Below are 19,880 nucleotides of genomic sequence, written 5' to 3' on the forward strand. Positions count from 1 at the left end.
CCCCCAAAGGAGTCTGATCATTTTCCTCGCATTGAATTATAAAAAGCCGTTCTAGGTATTGGAAAGCTCTTCCTGAGTTGCTCTTCTTGACTACAGATCTTCCCCAGCTCAGCTGTGGGCAGAATATAGGCCCCTGGCATCTGAATGGTGCATGGTGCTCTCAATGACAGAAGGATTCCCTCTCCTACTGTAAAAGAATAAATAGCACTGAATAGTCTTTTACACTGTGAAACAATAGAGACATGCCTAGGGCCTTCCTGCAACCTTACATTCATTCAGAGTACCGTAATATGTATGGAGAGAGTTGTAATTTTGAACAAAGAGCAGAGTAAGATTACTACGCACATAATCCGCCAGCAGTATGATGTTCCTGTCTGTTGTCTGAGCAATAAAACCAAACCAAAGGGAAGTAGTGGGTGAGTTGAAAGGAAGGGGAAGGAAGGATCTTCCTCTTGGGATAGAGGCTGTTTTATACACAGTTGTTGTGAGTGAGAGCATGATTTCCACAAATAGACTTCAGCATAGAGAGACCTAATCCTCAACACAGGACTGCATTTTTTTGCTAACATTTGCTACTCTTCAGTTGTGTGGTTTGGGTTTACCCAGTCACACAGAGTGAGGCTGGTATTCCATGTCTGGTACAGATAACCTAATCATGCTTCCGCAAAGCCAGCAAACGTAACAACTTTCATAACCATTTTCCTCAGGTATAAATGACTACATGGAGACATAAAAGAATGAGGCCGGCAGCCAGTTAAAATAATGTGGTTCTGTATTTGAACTTCTCTAAAATGTGCTGGTATCATTGCATTCCCAATTCATTTTCACACAGTTTTTTTATAACTGCGATTAGTTTCATTGCAATGTTTTGTATAGTCCAAATATTTATCAGAGTAATCAAAGATTACGATGCCATAAAAACAAAGAGAACTTTAGTGCTTATTGAACAGATGAAATATCCCATTTCTAGTGGCAAGTTATGGGTTTAATTTTTGCAAAAGCCCTTACGTGGCCCACTTTGCTCCCAATGTTTATGTTTTATGAAGCTCTTGTTCCTAGGAGGTAAATCCTTCAGTCAAATGAACTTTGTTATTCATGCCAAAGTATTTCTTTTTGTATTTGACATCTGGCGTGAGGATAGATAGCCCTATGAAAGAGCTGTTCACAGTAAAAATGCCCTGCATGAACCTCTTCCCCATACAAAACATCTTGGTATTATCATTTAAATGGTGCAATTATTATCTATACTTAGAATATGTGCCTCCTTTGCAAATCATGGAAGAAGTCATATGTGGTAGATTTCTGAAGTATCTGAGCAAAGAACTGAAGAGCCTGATTAAAACTGTAATGCATGCAAAAAGCAGCAGTTTCGCCTATTTTGTAGCTGCCCTACTGTGTTCAGTATATTGAGGGATAATGAGATACAGACTACAGAGTTGCCCAGAAGCCTTTGGAAAGGTAGATATACTTGGAACAAGAAAAATTTAGGAGTTCTTGTCAGCCAGAAATAGAAAATGTAACATGCCAATCTATATGGGCAGATTGCTGGTTTTCCACAACAAAACAGTAAGGTGTTTGGTGGAATTGAAAGATGGTGAATACAGAGTTGATTGAAAAAAGGAGTATCTTTGCATATTTTGTACTTAACCTAACTCATTACCACCGGGAACGGCTGAAGTCAAGCTGGAAAGATGCATATTGGACAGGTAGAGGACTTTCCAAAGTTGTAATAGTTAATGCTAACAAATATTGGAAAGAATATTCTTATCTGTCATTAATGCAGACACCACCATGTTCAAGATGAGACCTAGTGTAGTGGTATCTTCTCCTCTGTCAGCTTTTCCTAGCCACTCCTGGAGACAAGATAGGACCAAAATGTTCAGATATTAATTTGGAATTTAGTAATTCAGATTGTGGAAAAAGAACAGAACAAAAAATAGATCTGTGTTCCTCGTCAGGGAGGACTACAGAAAATAGTTACTTGAGGAAGAGAGAGAAAGTGGGAGAAAGAGAAAGCATGTCATGCAGCATGTCTGGTGCTGGGTTGATTGTCCATGTTATCCCTTACTGCTGTATTGTCTCAGTCATCTCATGTTTTCAACTGACACAGCTAAAATAGCTCTGTTCAGAATGAATATAACCAAAGTGATATGCTCAACAACACTAGAATTTTAAACAAGTTCTCTCTCGAAGGCTTCTGAACATTTTTCATAAGAGACTATCTACAACATTGCATAATGATGAGGGACGGAGAGAGAGGGAAAAAATACAGTCCGTATTGCAACCTACAAATTGGTAACTGGTATTTCATTTAGGTATCAGTTGAACAATACCTAAAAGGGCGAACCAATACCTAAAAGGGAGAATAGCTATCCTTGAAAATTTTGCTTAAGTATCATCAATTTCACAACAAATTATTGTACATATATGTTTAACAAACATTTAACAGTGATCTCTTCTCAAGATGTACTGAGGTTGGTAAAGCCGTTCTTTTTGCCCACTGGCATTGACATGGCAGAGTAAGTTTCCATAAGGAACTTGGTCAGAACAAGGCAAATCAAAGGCATACATCAAAGAACTTTTAATTCCTAAGTTACATACAGGTGACTGAAAAAACAAAACAAGCTAAAAAAGTAAAAGATCAAGATAAAACCAAATTTGTGTATATTGTCATAATGAAGTTGGCAATAAAACCTGCCCCACGCCCTATGGGGGACTGAGAAAGAACTACTTTAGCTGGCAGGACTAGGCTTTATATCAATTACAAATTATTTATATTATTATTATTTAAAGGAGTATTTGAATTCTGGACTTTTGACAATAATTATTTCACTTAATTGCATAATCATACAATGATAATTGCATTTCATATTTCCTTTTATATTCTACCAACATAAAAAAACCAAGTTAGAATCAAATGTGTTGAATCAAGGGACCAAAAGAAGAACCAAAGGCACAGTAGTCATCCTGAACAAGCAGAATTCAGAGCAATTCCATTAGTAGCTCAGTCACACTAGCAGTAATATTTTAGTTAAATTTCCTTGTCAGAAAAAGACTGGACTTTAAACATTTCATGTTGGGAAAAAAAAAATAATGATATCTTACTTGACTGTAAAACATTGATAAACTTTTTTTTATTAACCTGGCCAGTGGATTACAAAGTTGTAAGTTGACTTGAGCTTCAATAAGTAAACTATTCCATTATTATGAACAGAAAGTAAGGTAAAAGACTGGGGGGAAATACTGCTATGAAGAAATTAAATAAGCTGGAGGTCTCTACATTGAAATTAATTTGTTAAACTGAGGGTGAAAGGCCTCAGGTGTGTTGAAAAACAGAGACACACACAGATGTCTGTACTGAGATTGCAAATAAGCCTTAGAGATACCCTTGAATTTAACTTCCTATTAATTTCCACTAACTTTTCCTGGTTTAATGCCTGCTGTCCCCCACCATGATGTTTTTCTGATTTGAGGAATGAAGCTACAGGGTCAATACACAAAATGTCTTTTCTTTTTCCCTTGAAAATTATGTGTTTGGTATTAAACTACTACAAAAATTCAAATTATATTAAATTCGTGGATTTGAATGTGCCTGAACATAGACAGCCAGAGTTAAATCTGCAGTGTTATCTTTCACCTAGTTCATTTTTCAAAGCAACAGAAGCATCTGTGTCTCTTGTATATCCCACGTTATTTGTGCAGGAACATCAAATGTCTGAAGACTGAAGCAATGCATTCTTGAATGGCGTAAGACTAAAACAAATCATAGCAGGTTTCAAATGGAAAAGACCTTTAAGGTCATTGCTCTTTCCATTACAAATACAGATTTGTTACCTGCAGATTCACAGTTTTCAGCCTTTATGTGAGTTACTTGGCTTAGTTTTAGACAATCAGATAGTATATTTTTTTCAGGGTTCAACTACTCTTTAATTTTTACAGTAGGATTTTTGCTTTTCCCAAGAAAAAAAGAAAAATTTCATCCCTGTTCCATATAGTCCCAAAGACAAAGCTTCAAAGGAACCATTCCCAATAGGTGAATTTGCTAAAAACAATACTTTTTTTTTTTTTTTTTTTTTTTTTTTTACCTTTTAGGTTGTCTTAGCGTATTTTAATCTTCTATAGCAATTTTCTACTTCTCAGAGCACTAGCTAATTAAATCAATATTGGCTAGAATTTCAAAAACTACCAAGATGGGGAGAGTTTGGCTGTGAAAGGTGGTCTGTTGGGTGGGGGTTTTTTTTGCACTATTCTAATTTAAGTTACATTCTTGCATTAGAGCACATACCATGTGGGTTCTTAAAGTGGCAGCTAAAGGATGCTACCCAAGTAAATGGAAATTACTGACATTTAGTGAGTTCTGGTGATATAAATCTCACTTCCTAAAACCAATAATAACAGCAGCAATATCCACTGTTACTTCTAATACTTGTCTTTGTTACAGATGCTTTTGTCCATATTAACATTATTGTTGTTACTGCTAAATCATCAGTGAATATAGATGCTTTCTCAAATGCGTGTATCAGAAAAATACCATTGTTATTTGTCTCCTCAAAGATTTTGGTTGATTAGACTCTAGTAAGGAAAGGATGGTTTGGGGGTTAAGCGATTGAATTTATATTGAGACAGTCTTGATTTGAATCTCACTTTTAACACAGACCTCTGTGTCCAGTCTTCTAATTTCTCTGCAGGTGTATTCAGTCTGCAATTTGTTGTGCAGTTGGCTTTGGGAGCCCACCTAAAGTTAATGGGGCTTGAAATGGCACAGAAGTCCATATGTATGTACATAATTGGAGACAGGATGTTTATATACCTAGTCATATAGACATGACAAATAGAAATACCCTCAAATTGTACATCAGCATATTTAAAATGTACTTAATGACATTACATTTTATTGAGTCAATTAGGTGGGAAATGGCATTTTACGCACATTTTAAACCATCCAAACATGTTCCAGAAGTATAGACATGAAAAAATACGACAGTTTAGAAGATGCGTGTTTGGAATGCAAAAGAGAAAAAAACGTTACTAGCAAATACAGCTCCTTCCCTAAGAGCTGTAATGTTGTTCCTGATGGTCATTCCGTAGACATGAAATGAACATTTAAAGAGATTGGTTTGATAGACCATTTGGTGTTGTGAATTCAAATGAACGTTTTATATTTTCATTTTCTCAACAGTTCTCAACAGTAACTGTTGATATATAATATTTTGTATTTCTTTTCTGAACAACCTCTTAAAATCACATAAATATATTACTTCAGATAGTTATCATCTGAATTGTTCTGGAGTGGACTATAACTAAAAACTAGAACTGAATAGATGACCAGTTCAAATATTTTTTCTGCCATTAATGGCCGCTATACACCGTGGGTTTTTTGTTTCTTTTAACTGTTTCTGTCCTTGGGTATTTCCCCACTCTGTAACATCCAAACCCCTCAAAATGTGCTCTCCATGCAGACAGCTTGCTATTCGGCTTTAGATGTGATATTAAAGATGAATGGGGGAGATTTGTTGTGCCTAAAGGTTAGATGATGTTGCTTTTGCTGCTCTACTAGACAGTCCTTTAAAATGCCACTGATGTTTGGAGTATTTCAGACTACATCTTAAAGCCTTACTTTACCCATACACTTAATTTGTATATGTCGTTGGTCATTATTTATGTAAGCTGTCATGCTTGTTGAGTTCTTCTTGAAAAATATTGAAATAGTCAGGTTGATACCAGCATAGCCAAACCTGGCAATTTTCTAATTTGATTTTTTCCTTTTCCGTGGCTTCTAGGCATAATACTTGCTTCTCATTTTTATTCTTACTTAATAAGAGTTTTTTCAGATGATTCTTTCAGTATTTCAAGCTGGGATTAGTGTATACCTACAGATCTGAATGTGTCTGGACTACTTATGTTCATGTTTTACTTGCTGTAAACTGCTAGTAAACTATACTGTACTGCTGTGGAAGATGGGATCTGACTGCTTAAGCAGTTATACATTGCTTTAAAAGGTTGGCTAGCTGTTACAGTTGATGCATTTCATTTTCAGCATAAATATGAAAAATTAGGAGACTTGTTCAATGCTACTATTTCAAAACTGTACTTATTCATTTCACTTGCTGAATATTTTCAACTATTCAGCTAAATTTATCAGATTAGAGCATGAGAAAATATACCTCAAGATTGCAGGCAGTCACCTCTGCAATTGTTTTGAAAAAACTGGAATAGAAAGGAAGCATTCATTTCCTACTGGTCAAATGAAGGTGACATTGCTTTGGCAAAGTATCCAGCTAAAATTCATATCACTGAAACAAAAATAAAAATCTAGGACATCTTAGCTACTTTACCCTAGAAACTACCACACCCCCCCACACCACCACCCCCCCCCCCCCCCCAGTAATTCACTTCATAGCCCTAGTGAACAGGAATTTTATTAGAAGATGCTTTATTTGATAAAGGTAGCAGCACACTGGACTGGGTAGTACATGTTTCTGAATTTCTAAGCAGACACAGCTAGTCTTTCAGTTGGTCCGAGGAACTTTTCTCTCAGATGGTGCTGCGTACATGCACATATGTTTTGCACTTTGTAAAACCAGCCCGTTACATAGTGAGTATATGTGGGTACATGACAAGGAAGAGGTGAAGCAGAAACAAGGATTCAACGATGAGCAAAGCCCCTGCCAGGAGTCAGAAGAATAAGAGCACTTTGACATAAATCAGCACTGTTTCAGATCTGCCAGTAAAGTCTTATAATAAATAAGTTAGCAGTGTGAGAGACACTCTTGGAAACATCATCTGCTGGTGTCAAACAGAGACCCTTTGAAAATGACTTCAGCCTGAGCAACTTATTCCCCTGTGCAAGCTGATTAGTTTGGACTGGCATCTTTCTCCACTGTCTTGCCAATTTTGGCCAATTACATAGTACACGCTGGCATTTTAGCTCCTGAAGTTAAATATTGATATTGGTATATGAGACCCTACTGGAGCTTCAAGTAGAGTTATGAGACACTCATTTCACAGACTGCTCATGCATGCTGTGTTTTTCCTATCATTAAGAACTTTGAAATCGTTTACTCACATAAATGGGAAACAAATTATACATGATGTTATAAGCTGAAAATTTTCAGGATAAAGTCATTTACTTCTCTCTTCCTTATAAACTTTTCCACAATGTACTAAAGTTCAGTGAGATCACTAATTTGCTCTAGTCACAAGCATACCTACTGCTATTCCTGATGCTAAAACTGAATTTCTTAATTGCCGGAATAAGGACACATATCTGTCTGGGAATAGCTGTTTCAGTCTTTCAAATTCAGTGAGATTTGGGGCAAAAAGTTCCCCTTCTTTTTTTGAGAAAACAATACCAGGGTAGTCAAAAACCATTGACCACTAGATTTTGGCACTTGCAGCAAAGCCTAGCCAGTGCTTTGGACCACTGAAGAGGTCACAGAAGAGCATAGCTATTAAATGATTATTTTATATAAAAGTGCAAAATATTATAATATAGGCATATGGTACAAAGACTGTGACACTTTTGGTGTTGAAAACTTACCCATGACAAATCAGCCAGTGATGTACATGAAAACAGTTTATGTTTTTCCAAGTTCTGCGTGAAGGTCAAACTAATAACTGTGTATCTAATTAATGTCCTTTTATAGATGGTAAATCCAGGAAAGAAGTACCTGGATGTTGATTAGATGCCTAATCAGAAACATGGTTCTGATCTCTTCTACCATTTTCATATTACTTCCTTAACATTACTGAGGTTTTGAAAAAGTCCATGATGTCATGTAGACTTTTAATTATGTAAAGATTAATGTAATATTTCTGATGAGAGGGTAATTGAAAGAAATCTGAAAGAAATGGAGCATGCATGAGTTGAACTCCAAGCTCCAGCTGTGTTAACTCTCTTCTCTGTGTTAAATGGGAATTAGAGGATGAATGCAGCTTGGGTAAAGATCGTTCCTGTACAGAGGGTCAGCATGAAACTTAAATGCCTTTAATTTTTATGAGGTTTTAACTGCACTAGAGGAAACACAGTCTGTGTAATGGGGGGTGAGTTTGGTCTCATAAGGAACACATCATTCAAAGGCTTTGAATTACTCAGCTTAGACCTGTTTCTTTAAAATAAGCAGGGAATTGAGTCACTAATACGTAAATAAGTTCAGAGAAAGCTAAGGCTGCAACAGGGAAAGCTAAAGTGCCTGGGAAATGCCAAAACATTTTCTGAGATCAGAAGTAATTTTGCAAACAAGACTGTTTATTGGCTGATTAGAAGGGTTCTGCTGGAATATAAGCTTTTGGCAACCTGAACCATAGTGAATGAGGCTACATGCTATCAGTTGTCTTTTTCCTAGGATAGGGCATTATGAAATCTTTGTCTTAAAGAGTTACGTGCATTTTTTTCTCCATTTTCTTCTATCATGTAAATCAGCATAAGGAATTAGCCTTAAATTACTCCACTGTGAAATAGACAGGTAGCTATAGTAATTGAAGAAGTCAATATTATAAACATTTAGTGTGTATTAGGTGGCTTGCTCCTTTTCTGAACCAATTCGGCATCCAAACCCCCATGACTAGATGACAATTCAGATCTGTCCTGTGGAGTTTGCCACCAACATCATCAACAACTCGACCTTCCAAATACAGTCAACATCAAGAGACTTTAGTGGGAGTAGAACAGGGGGTTTGTTCCATTTAAGTTTCTACATCATGAATCTCCCTACCCTAAACTGCATACTTAGACCTATATTCCTATAGAGTTATTACACTCCATACTATTAGTGCATTAGACCCATATAAACATGTACAGTGGTTGTCAGTTTTCTTGACCAGCAAAAGCAAACATCATCTTCCAACGCCAAAGTACTAATGCCAACAGACACCATCTCTTTATGATAACAGGCTGTGCTTTCTTATCTGAGACCCATTAACCTTAATAGTAATAATTCAGACAGCAAGCACATAAAAATAGCCCTGCATATTTCACTGTTATCTCACTATTTGACTGTTATCTTAAAAGGAATGTGGCTGAATGAATCTCTCAAGTGGCAAAGAGGTAGAGCAGAGGAGAGCTGTGAGATAAAAATGGTGAAGATCACATTAGAGACTGCAGTAAGAGTGATTTCTGGGGAAAGAAGTTATATATAGCTATGCTAGCTTTACACTGCTTCTGCATTCCCCAGATACCTTAAGGGAAAGGTGGGGGGTGACCATGTAAGAACAAGGATGCACACACAGCCTTTGTGGCTTTTGTGCCTGGAACTGTATGCAGCAAATTACTTATTGTAGGTAGACAGGAATCACGTTTAGAACAACACATGGTGTGTAATAATTCTGGAGTGCTGCGACCAGCTATATAGACTGTGTTGTTCTTAACAGCCAATACAAAGAAAATAAAATAATTACTAGGCATAATGATCATTAGTGTACAGATCTAAACCTGCCAGGCACAGGCGTACCAGGGCGTTAAGTTCCTAAAAGAGATAGTTAGCATGGATCAGCAAATGTGCTCCCTACACACATTATGTGCACATTTTATGCTCACATTATTCCTTAAATACTAATGTCTTTTATGTGCTGTTGCCAGCTGCAAACTTTAAATCATGCATGATATAAAATACATAAGAATGGGTCCAAAAACACCCCAATATATCAACACAACCCTGATGAAGTTGGTGGATAAACACTAGGAGTCAGTAGTCTTTAGGTTAGCTGTTTAGAGGTAGGACTCAAGTAGACCCTAATAATTTAGCAGTGTGTGTGTGTTTCTGGAACTTTCATTTGGTCCTTCTTTATGGGGAGAATAAAGAAGAAAAAAAAAAGCAAACAAGAAAACTACAATTCCTATACAGAAAACAACAATAACATTGGAAATCCAGCTGGGAGAACAGAGAGATTTTAAATATGGGCCAGATGCTTATCAGATCCCCAAAGAATTTATAATAGAGCAGTTCTGTTGATTGCAGATCTGCTTACATTCATCATTGAGTTTTCTGCACAATACTTTGGTTGTTCTTGATTTCTGTAGATTTTGTATTAAGGGAGTTACTGGCCAGAGTGCTTGTCCAATAGCTCCTTATATGACTATATCAGAGTATTTTTAGAAAGTAAATTTGTAACTAATAAACTTTGATATTAACCATAGAAACTAAAAGTTAGACTAACTTCTCTACTGGACATAAGCGATTTTGTATCAACTTTGTGTGCAACAGAAAGAACAAAGACAGATACAAAAGTGAGTATTCTTACTAGAACGACCAAAGATTATCATCATCTACTGAAATTTTACAGCACATAATTTTGAATGTTGAATATGATTTTAAAAGCCAAAACCTACTCCTTTGGAAATCTACCTTTACAAGAGGGTCAATCCATCATTTATGAGGAGAGGGGTATATACTATCCTTCCAAACAAAGTTTGGAATAAGATCATTCTTTTAACACAACTTCGGTGGAGGCTGGTGAAAGGGCTGAGCTGAATTCATAGTAGTCTTGGCACCCTTTACCAATGCCAAGATTTTTGTAGATGTGTCAGCAAAAGCAGATGTTAAGGAGACAGCATTTTATGGATCCTTGCAGGGAGCTCCTCCTATTACATGGGAAAGCCTGGGAAAAAGCCCAAACAGGTTTCTTTGAAAACATGTCAATGAAAGCTGCCATTATGGGCTATGAATGACAGGAAGAACAGATCATGTAGAGATAATGCAGAAAAATATGTGCAGTATGGAAGGGGCCATGAAGGAGTCAGAGTAACAGAGGTTTTGTCAAAGTGGCAGACTAGGAAAACACTCCAAACAGCAAAAGACTGGCAGGATATGAGCACAGTAGCTTGAATTTGTCAAGGGCTGTGAAAAGATGTTGCAAAACTGTTAACTGAGGAGAGCCTGGGCAGGAGATTTAGCTGTTTGAATGGCTAGAAAAAGTCCTTTGGGATGATGTGTGAAAAAGAATTTTCTAAAGACATAACCTAAATATACAGACCTAGAAAGAAGATTCTATGACAAAAACCTTCTCCAGTTTGTTTCTGGTTTTAGGCTTGAATAAGAGGCAGGATGATAGCGCTGTCCTGAGCAATCAAAGGAAGAACTAGAAGGGAGTGCTTTACAGAAAAGATTTAAGAACTCAGTTTTAACTAGGCAGAGCTGTCAGCTAAACATCGAAGAAGGTATCACAGCTAGAGGTCGACATTTCAGTCTAAATGGAAAAGCAGGTAAAGGGAGTAAGATCTCTGAACTGTCAGCACTGAAGTGATTGCTGAACATGGATGAATGGTATCATGGAGGAGGGGAAGAAATTAAAGTGGGGAAAAAAAATGTTTCCCCAGAAACCTGGGATGGAGGAATGAGACAGAAGGGCATGCTGGACAAATGATTAGAGAAAGCATAGTAAAATGACAGGAGGAGTCACGGGGGCCAAGGAAAGCACCAGATTTCCAGCCATGTGATTAAATGGGTCAAAGGCAGCTGATAGGTTGAAGAAGTTGAGAAGCCATTTCAGCAGAAAGAAAGTCTAGGCAGGTACTGTAGAGCTTTAAGATGAAAGGGAGAAGAGCTGTCGTGGTGCTTGAAGAGGCAGGTGGGATAACAGGGAGAATCAAAAAGCACGCTTATATTGTGAGAGAGAGAAGCTAGCCTTTGATAGATAAAAACTAGCATAGGAAAAAGCATATTCATAATTAAAGCTGAACTAACTAGTTTTAACATATAGTTTGCTCAGAAAAGGCAAGGTGTATGATAAGGTAGTAACATTCTTTATATCTGTCAATATGACGTAAAATATACAAGCTTTTTACTAGGTCTGAACATAAATCAACATATTTTGACCTTTATTTACAAGCTGTTTGTGAAGCAGTTACTAGCTGCTTGAATTTTTGTGATAATTATAAATTTTGTGCTGACAGATTCCTCTGGTGAAGTTTCAGCCTATGCATTGTACAGAAATTCAGTGCTACTGCTGCTGTTCATTCATCATGTACAAGTGCCTGTCCTTAGCAGGAAGATCTCCAGGGATCTCCTCAAGATTCAGATTAGCTTTGCCAATTCAAAACCTTGTTTCCTTTGAGTCAGGATTTAACAAATGCACTTTAATGATACTAAGCTTCATTGTGATCTGGAAATGCTATTCTTCAGATGGTCTGAGATCAGAGTCCTGAACTCTTGCTTTTCACTACCCGAGGAAATCAAGTTGCTTAAGAGAATGTAGTCCTAGCTGGAATCCCTAATCCAGCTATAGCCAGACTTTGGCAGTCATGATCACAACTTTCCTAAATGTAAGTCTGGATCCTAATTTTGTGTCCAGACCTTTTCTTTAAACATGCAAGAATCTTAGCAAGCATGCTAAGAATCCACATGCAAGCAATTCCCGATTTTATCTTATTTTGAAATCTCAGTGATACTTCTTGCTTCGGTAAGCCCCATCCATCAGTCCCTCTATGGATTCTTACACTTGCTTAATTGCCTTTACTTACCTTTGTTTAACAGAACTGAGGTCATGCTGCAGGGGGAAGGTCAGGCTGTTGCGTGCTATCCGGGTGCCTGCCTTGCTGCGTAGCCCATCTGGACAGGCCTCTAGCTGGAAGAGTTTAATATTGAAGTCAATTCAAATAATACCAAGATAATAACAAGAAAGAAACAGATAAAGTAAAAGCAAGAGCCTTATCAATAGTTATATTAAACTTGATTTGTCCCAAAAGAAAAGGAGATAATTAAAAATGAGTAAAGAACACAAGCCAGCATCTCTTTAATGACTATTACGTAACTGTTTATGCTGCATGCGTCTGTGGTTGTGACAAAACTATTGATATATTGCATCATGTAACTGTACAAATGCAATATATATTGAAAAAACATTTCCTGAGTGTTTGTGAGTTTTGATGCGTGCGTTCGACTTGCATTTTGGGGTTTTGATACAGCAGTTGTCTCCTCCCAGGGTAGAGAGCTTGATTCCTTCAATGCGTCGTTGAGGCTTAACCCCAGTAGGCTGGTGAGCACCACACTGCTGCTCACTCACTCCCTCCCCCAGCAGGATGGGGAGGAAAATCGGAAGGGGAAAAGGGAAAAAACTCATGGGTTGAGATAAAGACAGTTTAATAGGTAAAGCAAAAGCTGCATGCACAAGCAAAGCAAAATAAAGAATTCATTCACCACTTACTTCCCATCGGCAGGCAGGTGTTCAGTCATCTCCAGGAAGGCAGGGCTAAAATAGGTAAAATCAGTCAAGTTGTGCCACCTTCACTTTTATTTTATTAAAAAAAAAAAAAAAAAAAAAGTTAGATGTTAGTCTGCATAAGATTTATGTTTCTGTAACAACATTAATATGACACGCCAGCTCTTTTATTCCCTGGTATAGTCGCAAACTATAAGGCACTGTAAATGTGTTATTTTTAAAAAGATACTGTTTGTTTGCTCTTAGCTTGTCAGTGTGTGTGCACGCGAGGGAGTGACTCATTGGAATTTTACTTGCACTCTTGCACTAACACAAATGATCAAGGTGTCAGATGGAGACAGCCAGGTCCTGGCTTGAGATTTATGCTCAGACCTCCACACTACATCCTCCTGAATTGCACTACAAAGGTCTCTGAATACCCTAGGTGACATTTTGGGGTTTCCTCTTGGAGATTTCTGTCTCCACAAATAATTGCTTCTGAACCTGGATAATTTATATTTAATTACTGACAAATGTGCATGCACTCAATCAGTAATTTGATTAGGGAAAAAAACCAAAAAGTTAAAAGATACTGTGATCTGCATAGTAATAATGACGCACATTTCCCATCATTTAGGTCTGTAAGAGCTCCTGACATTTGAAGCTGTACTACCGAGTTGCCATGGCAACGAGAAAAAAGAAAACGTCAGATCTGAAGATTGCAGTTTACAGTTACTGTTCTTCACTACTAGGCCTCAGTTGCTCCAGATTCAGTTTAATTTGCAACCTCACTTAATCTGTCCAACTATACATTGGTGTTTGACAGCCTCTACCCTAACTCCCGTTTATTAATGGATTCTTCTTGCAAGATGCAAGGTTTATGCGAATTATCTCTGAATGTCAAAAGACCACGATATCTAAACTGGACCTTGGGGGAGCAGAAAACAGATTGACTCCATTTTTTTCTATCTGTTGACTTGTTGCTATTCAACTGTTCAGAAAATATTTTGTCTGTGGGTTAGTATTTGTATATGTATGAGTGTATGTATATATATATATTTATATAGAGAGAAGAGTTATACAACAGGTTTAGCTTTTATAAAATATTCATCTGGAGTGGGCAAGGGACAAAGCAGAATAACATAGCCACAGATGAATTGTAACTATTCTACCATGGCTAAACCTACTGTATTTGCTGTTTATAGTGTGGCCAGAAGGAGAGAGCCTATTGCAATCATACCACTACAACAGCCGCTTTGTCGACACAAATAAAGCAGGTCCGGGGCTCTGCGGCGTCACTTCTTGTACCTCAGGTTCGGCAAACAAGAAATGCAAGTCCCCCCCGGCTCGTTTCTGATCTGAACTGCTTTCCTTATGCCCCAAATGGAATTTACGATCCAGCAGGAGCCCGGCGCTTGGCTCCCCATTTCAGCGGGAGCAGCGCCGGGAGGTTCCGCAAAGCTCGGATTTGCGAGAAAGCCGGGAGCAGCCAGCTGCGACCGACACTGCATGGGTCACCATTTCCAGCAGTGGGAGCGCTGGGCCTGATTTCAGAGGGGCTCAAGTCAGCTTCCTTTATGTTCCTGCAGATAATTATTTGCTGGGGCAGTCTGCAAAATTTCAGTCTTTCGTCAGCTCTGCAGACACAGTTAAGTAGGTAGAGGTCTGCGCAGAAGAAGCTGATTAGAACAGCAAAAGCAAAGTATTTCTTGGAAGCACTGGTCTCTCTCTATTAGCCTCTCTGCAGTTGTCATGACATACGTAAGCGCAAGGAGGAGAACAGATGCCCTGTTCTATAAATATATTCACACACACACATATATATAGTTTTGAATATATATATACATACATACACATGTACACAGAGTTTCCAGTTAAGAGTAACAAGAGCATTTCTTTGTGTGTGTAAACTTACCACACTTGTTTGCAGACATGGAAAAAAAGGGTGTTCGTTACATATCACTATCAATCCTTTTTTATTCTGTGAGCATGTAAGGTTAAAAAAAAAAACGTTTCTAACTGTTTCAAGATGATCATCTTGTTAATAAATTGTAAATGATCCATCAAAGCTCACACCAAATTTTTATAAAAGTAACACAAAAGTATACTAGTGACAGACTGTGGCTTTTATTAGAGCTTGCCAGTAACTAGGGTAAGGTAAGTGTCTTAGAATATTTTAATAAACTTGCTTATTTAAAGTTTAAACAAGAAAGCTTCCTTATGCAATAGAACTTTGCAGCTGCATTCTTTAGTTAGCATTTTTACAGTACTTATGAGTCATACCGTACGTCTATATGTCTACAGTGAGATTATGAGCATATCTTCCATGCCACATATATGTTTCAATGGTAAAGCTTTTTGGAAGCATTAAAAAGTCCAAACATACATTTAGTTTTCCATAATGCTACACTAGATATTAAATGTGTGTTGGTAGTTAAAAATTGCTGTACAATAGCTTTTCTCTGACTTCCTGTATTGTACCAAATATGAAACAGGTCTCTCTTTTTTTTTTTTTTTTTTTTTTTTAATCAAAAGGAGTAATAACAACAGCAACAGAGGAAAAATTAGTTTGTGTAGTGAACTTTCCTAATGTTGTAGATTTCTTGGTAAGATACAAGCTGCCTTCAGACAGGAACCCATTTTTCTCTTCCAGCTTAACTCCTGCAGACCTGACCAAGTAAAATCTCCCACTGCCCTTCTTTCTCTCGCAGGATGCTCTAGGTATTTCAATTACCAAAGTGGTACTTTGAGGTGAGTGGGAGTTTCTGTTGAGCAAGGGCTTCAGGAGTGGGCTGTTAGGCAGCTGCAGGCATTTCAGCAGGAAAGTGCCTGATCTCAAACATTAACATGGGCATGCTTCTGGTTCTCTTTCTCTGCCCATGCCTTGTAAAAATCCTATGCTGCTGCTTTATCATCAACAATCATGTCTTTAAAAAAAATATATATATAATTTTCAGGCAAATTTTTCAAAAGGAAAAAAAAAAAATCAACAAATGCGTAACACCACTGGATTTTCAACATGTATATTTAATGAACACATCCAAATGCACCCAAAGATAAACCGCATCCTATGCTTTGATCTACAAAGCCTCTATCATGCATAAAAGAAATTATAATATCCTCCCCAACAAATACTCTTTTTCTACTTTCTTTCTTCCTCTCTCTATCCAGCAAAACCCACCTGTGGAAAGATACCCACTGACATTAGTGTCATTTCTATCAAGTACCAGATAAAGCTACCCTTTTCTCCTTTAAACCAAGGCTCACATAGCACTTGGTGGATCATTCCAAGGGCTTCCAAAATGAGGAACAAAGAAAAATCTTTTCTGCCTGGAACTACACTAACAATGGGAAGACTCTTTCTACTACTTTGTGCCCAAGGACAAGAGATCTTCTTGGATAATACTGCAACCTTTTGACATGTAGAGAGGTCAGCATCATGGCTGAAACTGAATCAAGACACATCAAAGCCTTTATTCACCATTATCACTTCACTTCTGCACCTAGATTAAAGCCTCCCAGCCTTTACTGCGTGTCTCTAGGCTTCAGACGGAGCTAATCACTGGCCCACCTAAGCATGCAAAGAGAAGATGAAGCTGCCATGTTAATGTTTCTCCCTCTCTGTAACTGAGAACAAACCCCATTTAACACGAGATTGTGGCACTTTCTGTAGCGTTATACAAGTGAGGAACAGTATTAGAATCTGAGTTTTCCCACCTGAATAAGATTGTCGGCTCTGGCTCAAAAAATGATGCCCATTTCCTGAAACAAAGGAGCAACGATCATTTGTTAGTTTTTCTACAATATCATGAAAAAAGTAGAGAAGTTACAAAATTGGTTGTCATTTTTTTAATAGTTAATTATGTTTAACATTTGTTCAGCCAAGCTTGCTGTTTTTATAACATAGCACTTACTTCTACCTAGCTATTTTGGTCACTACAAACCGTTTATTTCGGTCTATGTTTATAGATATATAAAGCTGTCTAGAGTCAGAAAGGCAGTGAACTTGTTGATTTTCATTTTGTGACATGCACAAAACTTCTTGTGCAAAAATCATTTCACTTGAAAAAAAGTATCTGCTGTTAAAACAAACACAAATTAGGTATAACAAATCAGTCAGAGGAGTTTATTAGCAAGATCAAGGTCTCATTTGTGGTGTACTTGCTAATTGAGCCCTTGTCTGTACACCTCATGTGTGTGCTTTTACAGTATGCCTTTGTGCATTTCTTAATGTACTTTTCATTCAGTAACTGTAGGTCTGAAGATTAAGACAAAGGGAAATGAGCTGAATTTCCTACTGGGTATCAAGGAAAATTAGGTAAGAGTGGAACACTGGCTAATACACTTTCTGAGCCCTGTTCTCATCACATTTACACTGGTGTAAATCGAAAAGCAACTCCATTACTAGAATTGTTTGAGATTCAGTTAATCATATTTAGATGAAATTTTTCATCTAAACCTCTCCACATTTTGCTTTTACTGGTCTGCTGTGAATAGTAAAGCAGCAATATTTGTCACAGGATTGTTGAGTGCTTATGTTATCAAAAGTCTGTCTTCTGTGGCATACAGAGAAACCTACAGCTTAGGTGCCTCCCATAGATGACTGACTTCCCTCGCTGATCACTTTAACATGTCTCTAAGGCACCCAGCATAATTTGGTTTAGTCTTTATTTGAAATGGCTGTGGCCTGTAGTCAAATATTTGTCCTGGTCTCGTGCATGGTCATTTAAGTTAAGGATTACCATAATACAAACCTCATTTATTAAATTATGGACTTACAATCAGTTTGTAGGGCCCTAGCTTAAATGTTTTATCACTACAAAAAGACAGACATATGTTATACTAACAACTTTTACATCATTGGTCTTTCCTTTGCAAAGACCTCCTGTCTGAAATACTGAGAACACTGCCAGTTTTCTTCTCAATTGCTACGAATACACTCAGACACTTGAAACATAGCAGAATTTTGTACACAAATAATTTTACATCACTCTTTTTCTAAATGCTAAGTTTCTTTCTGAATGGATTTAATAATATCTTAATTTAAAAAAAAAAACCACAAGATAAATCATATTAAAGTCACATCAGCTTGAGAACACCAAGTCTAAGGAAAAAACTCTGATCCTATCTTCCTTTTATTGCATCTCTAGAAACTCTGTTGTCTGAGATGTACACTGTCCAACGCTAACAAAAAGAAAAATAACTAAAATAGCAATTATTTTCTTTCAATTAACTCTGTGATCTAGAATCTGTAGAATTAACATGCAAAATACATTAGTAATTATCATAACTTCTATTTAAAGCAGATATAGCTGACTAATTTACTGTGTAAAACACATAACCCATTGACTACACTGTTCTCTTGCCTCACATCAAGATATGCTAGTTGATTTATATTTGTCCAAATGAAATGGATACACTCATACGCTCTCAGTGGAAAGTTACTAGTTGCACAATTGCTATGTGTGTGTATATATGTAGATATATAGAGATATACACATACACATATAAATATATATGTATATAATATATGCAGGTGGAGGGAGACTAATACAACATGGGGACTTGGAATAAGCAGTTTAATTCCATGAATTATGAACACACGAGTTAAGGGACAGCACGGGTTACGTATGCCAAACTAGTCTGACTTATGTAGAAGAAAAAAGGCAAAACCCACACACACTAAAATCCAGGCTTATCCCAACTCTCATGTTGTATTTATGCTACCTTTAGCTGTCCCCTCTTAACGCAATTATATCATTTGAAGATATGCATAATTGTCTACTGACTCATTTTTAGTTGTCTATGTGTCAGCAGGTCACCAGTAGTGGAAAAGGAAGGGTTTATAGCCAGAATTCTGCATTACTGTGCTTTCAGTGGGACAGCTTTTTGGGAGTTTCATCCACCCTTTGAACATTACACTCCTCCTCCACATCAGCAAATGACTGTATTTGATGGCTTGGGGTTAATGAATGTAGCCTAAAGACAGACTATGTGTATGTACATGCGTATGTACACATGCTGCCTGGGATTGTAGAATAAGAGCAGGTCTGGTGGATTGTGGATGGTGAATTCAGTACAAACAAGCTGTGGTGTTACAGCCACTTCAGACAGAACCCTCCTGTAAAATCACATTTGCCCCATAACAGACTCTGTCTCTCTAAGTTACCACCAAGATATTTTTTTATGATTTTTCGTTCTTTTTCTAAAGTTCAAGCAAGGAGGAAAATATTTTGTTTGATTTTAAAGATACTTAATTCAGCTACTTTTCCAGTTAATCGTTCCTTTGGGCCCTAGTTGCTGAATTGCTTGCTGTTTCTGAGGTGTAAATAAACGTTTTGATTTATGACGTGGTTGCAAAGAAACTTGTAATTTATTTGTGAAATGCTCAAATAAAGGATGTATGGGCTTTTACCTTTTGTCTGGGTGTAGACCTTCCTGATGCAATACAGCAGGAGCAGAATACTACAAAATGACCTTGAGACTGCCAAAGGGCTGGAATAGCCTGAGCTAAATACAAGAAACTCCCACGTTGCACTAAGTAAAAAGAGATAAATTGCAGCCTTCATCATCACCGTGCCATGGTTATAGAATGAGAATCTGGAAGGTAGAGAGGCAAATAAGGTTTGACCACACAAGAAAGCAGTAGCAGATTATTTAGCACCCCTTCACGTGGCAGCAACGATTTGCCTTCTAAAGCCCCGCTTTCCTTACAAAGAGTTGCATTGAGCCAAACCTGGCTCGGA

General features: G+C 37.4%; 1 protein-coding gene across 1 annotated transcript in view; it reads left to right on the forward strand.

Moving 5' to 3' along the window:
- Nucleotides 1-19,537, forward strand: part of CDH13 (cadherin 13) — a 519,400-nt gene extending 499,863 nt beyond the window's left edge. The window contains exon 14 of the mRNA XM_049806363.1: nt 13,772-19,537. Within this exon, the coding sequence (XP_049662320.1) occupies nt 13,772-13,779 (8 nt within the window). The 3' untranslated portion in view covers nt 13,780-19,537. The remainder of the gene's footprint in view (nt 1-13,771) is intronic.
- Nucleotides 19,538-19,880: the final 343 nt, after the last annotated feature.

This window comes from Accipiter gentilis, chromosome 7, assembly GCF_929443795.1.
Source record: "Accipiter gentilis chromosome 7, bAccGen1.1, whole genome shotgun sequence".
Taxonomy (NCBI): Eukaryota; Metazoa; Chordata; class Aves; order Accipitriformes; family Accipitridae; genus Astur; species Astur gentilis.